The following is a 7,144-nucleotide window of genomic DNA, read 5'->3' on the forward strand; positions in this document are numbered from 1 at the left end:
CCAATATGCATAATATAAGAGTCCTTGGAAAATGACCAAGCAATTTTACCTTCATCTGCTTTAAATCTTCTATCCTCACTTGAGGGATAAGTTCAATACCTTAAAAAAAAAAAAAAAGATTAGACACTGTGTATATGCGAAGTTAGAGAGAATAACTGACGATAGAAAATTCAGTTTTAAAATCTCATCTAAAAGTTTTGAAACAGCTTTACATGTAATGTTATGAATATAAACATTTGAATTTCTTATTACAGAGCAATTAACTAGACACAACTGAAATGCTTATCGTCTTAGGTCAGGTTTCCTAGGAGCAGAGCCTAGGACTGGGATTTGAGTGAGCATGATTTATTGTGGAAAGGCTCTTGGGAGAAGGCCCTAGAGCAGCGGTTCTCAACCTGTGGGTCGCGACCCTTTCACAGGGGTGGCCTAAGACCATCGGAAAACACATATATAATTACGTATTGTTTTTGTGATTAATCACTATGCTTTAATTATGTTCAATTTGTAACAATGAAATTGGGGGTCACCACAACATGAGGAACTGTATTAAAGGGTCACGGCATTAGGAAGGTTGAGAACCACTGCCCTAGAGAGAAGCAGGACAGGACAGAGGAGGAAGCCAGGGGGTGTTTCCAGCCTGATCCTACAGGGAGCTGCTGAGCCTAAATGGCCCTCCAGCCCTTTTCTACCTTCAGGTAAGGAAACTGGGCTTTTGCAACTCCTTTGTCATCAGAAGAGGCCTTCAGAGCGCTTACAAAACCTTCCAGGCAAAACTCCCACGGTCTAAGCACAACTCTCCAGGGAGAAACATGCAGCTGTGATCTGCTATCAGCCAATACTCCCAGTGGGGGCGGGGTGGTAGGGACAGGAGGAGGTGTCGACCCCATGCAGGAAATCTGACCAGGCCCAATGGCATCTATTACAGTTACGTTTATCTTTGCATTTCAAGGCATACCGTATCAGTCAGTTACTTCTCGACTCTATCCCACCTTCATCATCATCAAAGAACAAAATATTTTTTCAGCTTCTTTTTTGTTTTTTACCACATTTAATTTTAGCATGTAAGCAAAATGCTATTGAGCACAGCAAAGCCTTTAAAATCCAGGAAATAATGAAATCAAACCATTGTATACCAGGGTGCTGTATGGAGGACCTGCAGTAATATACTAAGTCATTTTACTCTCTGAGTGATGCTAGGCCAGGGTCGCCACAGCAACCAAAGTTGTAGAAGAATTCCCCAACATGTTCCGTTTGGCTTCCAATTTTCATCGTAGGCAAACAAAATGAATGCGCACCCTGCAGCATAATTGATTTAAAATCCCAAAGACTCGGTGTGAGATATTCAAGAAAGGTAGGCATCACGTTCTAGGCTCTTGTTTTTAGTTTTATTCATTTTAATCAGATGTGCACATCCAGTGTGAGGGTGGTAAGACTGGAAAAGGAGAATCATGGCTGAGAGAAATCAGTCTGTGATCTGTAACATTTTATGATACGGGTGTCAAGGGAATATGAGGTTGCTCTCCTATCTCTTAAGTCTGAGGTCTCAAGCTAATTCTCTGCTTTATTGTGGATAGTGAGAGGCAGCGTAGGGCAGAGGAGTGAATCTTAGAAGGCTAGAACCACCCTATCTCCGGGTCTCTTTCTTTTGCTGTAAAATGAACATACAGAATTGAGGTCTATCAAATCTTCAGAGTTTGACCCAATCTGATGAAACATTTTTTTTTTATTCAACTAAACCTTAATTAACAGGAACCTATGAAAACACAAACCTCTTTCACCTGGTTTTTCATTTTTTTTGAGAAAGATACAAATGACCTATAAAAATCTTAGTTACTATTAATGATTGTTGGGATGTAACACACTCTGCAGAACAGAAATTGGTACATGCGCAGTTCCATGTAAGGCAGCGTGTCTGATAGAACTTTTGAGGATGCAGCTCCTTATCCCACCAGTGGTTCTCAACCTTCTGGCCCTTTAAAACAGTTCCTCATGTTGTGACCCCCAACCATAAAATTATTTTCATTGCTACTTCATAAAATCTTAGTTACTATTAATGATTGTTGGGATGTAACACACTCTGCAGAACAGGAATTGGTACATGCGCAGTTCCATCTAAGGCAGCGTGTCTGATAGAATTTTCGAGGATGCAGCTCCTTATCCCTTAGACTCTCCAATCTCTTTGGTACCACACCATACAGGTTATGACAATATCAAGCTTGGGTTTCCCTGAACTCTTCTTTACCCACCTCTACTGCTAATCCTGTGGGCACTACTGAAGAAGTAATGAGATTAAGCTACACTGGCTTAATTCATGCCACCCCTCCTCACCTGGGGCCTGTGTGCTCTGTGGCAGATCTCATTTCTTGTGGATTGTGCTATTCCGGTCAGTGGCTATTCCAAAATGTTTCTATAACCTTATTCTTCAGTTCTGCCTCCATCTTTCTCAGCAGAGGGCCACTTATCCAGCTTCTGAGATCAGATGGGATCGATCTTTGCTACACTACAAACATGGCCACAATTTCCCCCTCTCATCAAGAGGTGGAGTCTATTTCTCTATCCCTTGAGTATGGGTTAACCTTGTGACTTGCTTTGCCCAACAGCACTCTAGCAGAAGCTGGAAAATAACTGCTCTTGACACTCTGGGAGCACCCTATGACAAGCCCATTTAGGCTACTGGATGATATGAGATAACTTGCCAGCTGAAAGATATGTGAGAGGCCATCCCATATCTAGCCTTTAGTCCAAGCCACCAGCCAACCACAGATGCATGAGCAAGACACACAGAGATCAGCCAAACCAGCTCAGACCAACCAACCCAATGAAACATGACCTCAGTAAATGGTGGCTGTTTTCAGCCACTAAAACTTGAGGTCACGTGTTGTGTGGCACATGCTAACAGATATAGCTTCTGTCAGAGTCCTCCCTTTCCACCCTGAAACTCCTTTTCACTCATCCTTCTTCTTGGCTCAGACAGAACATCTCTGTTCCCGCCTTATACAGCAGAATCTCTCCTTTTCTCTTGCTTCAGCTCTTCCTCAAGCTTTGTTTCAATATATACCCCTCCTTGCATTTTCCTTCTCTTTCTTTTCATTGGTTCCTCCCAGCATGCAACTGTCCTCCATGACAATCACTTCATACCTTAATCGTTGATTTTTTTCTAACCTGGTTTCCACCTTCACCATCAAAGCATGCCTTATTCAACATTAATTTTGCAGTCTTCAGTTCCCTGGACAATCTACAATACCTTCTCAAAACTCATTCTTCCTATAAATAGATCTCTGTTTTCTACCATTCATTTCCAATATCTCTCTTTCTCTCTCTCTTTCTTTTCCCTTCCCTCACCCTCTCCCTCTCCCTCCTCTTGTCCTGCCAGTACTCTGATGTCCATGTTTTTGCCCAGATGTATCATCAACAACTTGAACTCAATGACATCCAATCAACTTACCAAAAGCAGTTCCTCTTGATCTCTCTACTTCTCTCAGTGGCACCATCTATCTGTGACCTAAGTTGCCACTGAGTCTCATCCTCCCTAAGGCCCAATAAGTACCAACTTATATCTATTTTTCCTTTCTTTCCTTCTTTCTCCCTAACTACTTCCAGCTTAATCCAGACTCTCCTTGACAATTGATGGGTCATTCATTGATCAGTTATTTACTTGCTAAGAAAAGATACTGCTAGATCGTTACTGGGCATGGTTCCTGGGATTCACTGATAAAGGGGAGGTGTTGTCTTGCCTGCAATCACCCCTTTCTCTGGTGTTATTATGTTATATAAATAGAATATAAATATATAATGTGAATAGTGTTATAATAGCAGCATGCACACCATAATTCTTAACTGGTCCTTAGCATCTATCTCCTCCTTTCAATGACTTCTTCTACCAAGACTGTATTAGTCTTCTTAAAATACTCCTTTGATTATCAATCCCAATTGCCTTTTCAGGGTGGTCCCAGAACTCTTTCCAGACCAGCAAAGTTGAACTACTCACCAGTACCTACCAGCATTCTTCTGTCCCCTTTTCCTACACATCTAGGTTGCTTCCTATGTTGCTTCTTTCTAGGCTGCTTTCTTTCGGCTTCTCCACCATCGATTCATATTTACGTCAGAGTTAGGTTACAAGACCTAGCTCACTTGGGATCTCATCTGTAAGTATTCTGTGGGACCCTTGCTGGAAGGGATTCCCTCTCCCCTCCTGTTTCTGAAGGTTCAGCCATCATTGACTGCAGTCTGTGCAGAAGTCTGCCCTATTTTATCTGAGGTCTCTGAAGGTGTGGAGGTATTTCTTGTAAAACCTAGTAATGTCACTTAGAGTTAGCTTCCAAGTCTCCTGAATAAAAGGCCAAAATGAATCAGTCATCCTCTCTCTTAGGACGACAGTCAAGGAGACTGGACTGGAAGTGAGAGCCACTTGGCTCCTTCAAATGCAGCCTTTTTGGGAATCAGGGTTGAGGTAGTTCCAAATGCAAGCATGTTCCATTCTAGAACGAGGCTTACTTCTGTCCTCTGTAAGCTGGTTCCACTGCACTGTTTTTCAGGCCATTTAACTCACTATAATTACAAATGTCTTTTTACTCTGGGTGATACAAGAGCTTTCATTAAACACAAACTCTCCCATTTTTCAAGTCTATCTCTAGCTGAGTGGCTAACAGTAATAATGACCAGTGCTGGTACAGAGTACCCAAGGCCTTATCATTACCTTGCTCCAGATTTTTTCCAGGGAGGAACAGGAAAACAGCTGCAGGCAACATACAATTTGGGCTACTTTTGTGCAGTGTCATTTTCTAATTTGTTTTATAAAGCTCAATGCACACTTAGTTTCCTGCTAAATTACTACATTGTTTTGGTTTGGGAGAGCCTGTAGATTCTTCCCTTAAACTACAGCATTATGTAAATTAAGTGTAAAAGCAATTTGATTTTCTTATATCAAGGACAGTGAATTTCCATAGAACTGGGAAATATATGTGCTGAGTAAAAAATCATTAGGAAAAAGAGAAATTCTAAAGTAAGAAGACTGTTTAAGTCGGTGATTCATGATCAAGGAGGATAGTTAAAGTATTTAATTAACAGTATGGAATGGGCACCATCCAATCAGAATGGATGCCTGGTCACTAAGAATGGAAGTCAACCAGCCAATCGTTTCTCTATATACCAGCTGAATTTTAGCACATGGGTTACATCGTTCTTTTTGGATGACACCTCTTGTAATCTTTGGTTTCATCCACAGGTAAGCACAAAGAATTGGCCTTCAGATGCCCACTTGATGATTTTAAAAATAAATAGTTATGGATGCTAAATATCTCCAGGTGGGAAGAAATTGTCAATAGGAATTCATTTTATTTTTTTGAAGATTTTAAAATTTAGAAGTGTCTGAACAATCATGATTCTGTTGGTTCATGAACCTACCAGCTGTCCAGGTAAGTGTCTATTGTGGGGTATCCAGAAGAGAGGGGGGAAGCATTCATGAAATTTAGCATGTGAAAGTGCTTTCCTAAAAGGATAGTGAATTAAACATCTTCTATTACTATGGGTATTGTACTCAGTGTAATTAAGGTGCAGGGGATCCAGCAGATGAAACATAAATGTTGACTCTCTATTAAATAATCAGAGAAATTAAGCAGTTTTCCCAATCCACAAGAAAACATTCTGCTCTTGAGTTTTATGGGACAATGAAAATTGACAAAATTAACAATTCTAAATACCCTCATAAAATACTTTTTAAAAGGAGTCTAAAATTGCCAGAATAGATAAGGAGCCCAAACAACATTCCTTTACCTTTCTTGGCTTCCATGCCGGACCCCAGGGCGGCTGTGGTGGTTGGTCTGAGCTCTGAGCTGCTCTGCGGGGTCACATTTGTTTTGGCAGTGTTGGCCTTTCCTTTCTTGTCATTCTTAGACGTGTCGCTGGGCACATCAGCTATGTCACTCTGGAACGGAAATGTTTATGTTATCCCAAGTGAATGCCAGCTCAAGTTCAACTGCCTTGCACATTCTCTATTTTACCGAGTCCGGTCTGTGCCACTTAACTTCTCCCCTGCAACTGTCTCACAGTTGGGTCTTTTCCTGGAAGGAGGAAACATTACAAGGTTTCCTCAGGCTTGAGGCAAAGGAAGAAGCCAAGGAAAGAAGATCCAATTCCTTTATAAGCAGAGTATACCTTCTCTTTTGCTAGCTCTGGAGAGACTGTCGCTTCCACTCTAAACTGAGTGTGCCTTAAAATCAAAGAAAAAAAACAACACATCTGTGCACTGACATGGGAGAAGGTTGGATATAAGACTGTTAAAAAATAAAAAAATAATCCATGTCACTTTCATTAATTTACTGAGTTGGGTTGGTTGGTATTTCAATGTATCACAAAAATCACAAAAGCATCGTGTGTGTGTGTGTGTGTGTGTGTGTGTGTGTGTGTGTGTGCATGGGCGTGCTCTGTGTGTGTGGTGTGTGTGTGTGTGTGTTTATTGATTTCAGAGAGGAAGGGAGAGGAATAGAGAGATAGAAACATCAATAATGAGAGAAAATAACTGATCCACTGCCTCCTACTGAGGATAGAATTGCAACCAGGGTATGTGTCCTGACTGGGAATTGAACTGTGACTTCCTGGTTCATGGGTCAACCTATAATCACTGAGCCACATCAGCAGGGCAAAGCATCCTATATTTTAAACAATGGATTTTTATTTTCAATTTTGTTTCTAATGGGGAAAGGGTCCCCAGATGTGAGTTAAGCCATGTTGAAGAAGTGGGATTTTGAGATGGTGGTCACATTTTATGAAATACAAGTGGCCCGGAGGTCAAAATTTATGCACGGGGGAGGGGGTGTTCCTCAGCCTGGCCTGCACCCTCTCCAATCTGGGACCCCTCAAAGGATGTCCTACTGCCGGTTTACAGGGATTGGACCTAAACCGGCAGTCGGACATCCCTCTCGCAATCTGGGACTGCTGGCTCCTAACCGCTCACCTGCCTGCTTGATTGCCCCTAACCACTCAGCCTGTTGGACTGCTCACCCCCAACTGCCCCCCGCAGCCAGCCTGCTTGCCCCCAAATGCCCCCCCTGCCAGCCTGATCACCCCCAACTGCCCCCCCCCCCTGCCCCCCCCCTTCCCCCCCCCCCCCCCCCCCCCCCCCCCCCCCCCCCCCCCCCCCCCCCCC

The 7,144-nt window shown here is 42.5% G+C and overlaps 1 protein-coding gene across 1 annotated transcript in view; it reads right to left on the bottom strand.

Moving 5' to 3' along the window:
* The window catches only part of PLCB4 (phospholipase C, beta 4), a 290,061-nt gene that overhangs the window by 23,540 nt on the left and 259,377 nt on the right, over window positions 1–7,144 (bottom strand). The window contains 2 exon segments of the mRNA XM_014546473.1: window positions 50–99; window positions 5,773–5,923. Of these exon segments, the coding sequence (XP_014401959.1) occupies window positions 50–99; window positions 5,773–5,923 (201 nt within the window).

Source organism: Myotis brandtii, unplaced genomic scaffold (assembly GCF_000412655.1).
Source record: "Myotis brandtii unplaced genomic scaffold, ASM41265v1 scaffold45, whole genome shotgun sequence".
NCBI lineage: Eukaryota > Metazoa > Chordata > Mammalia > Chiroptera > Vespertilionidae > Myotis > Myotis brandtii.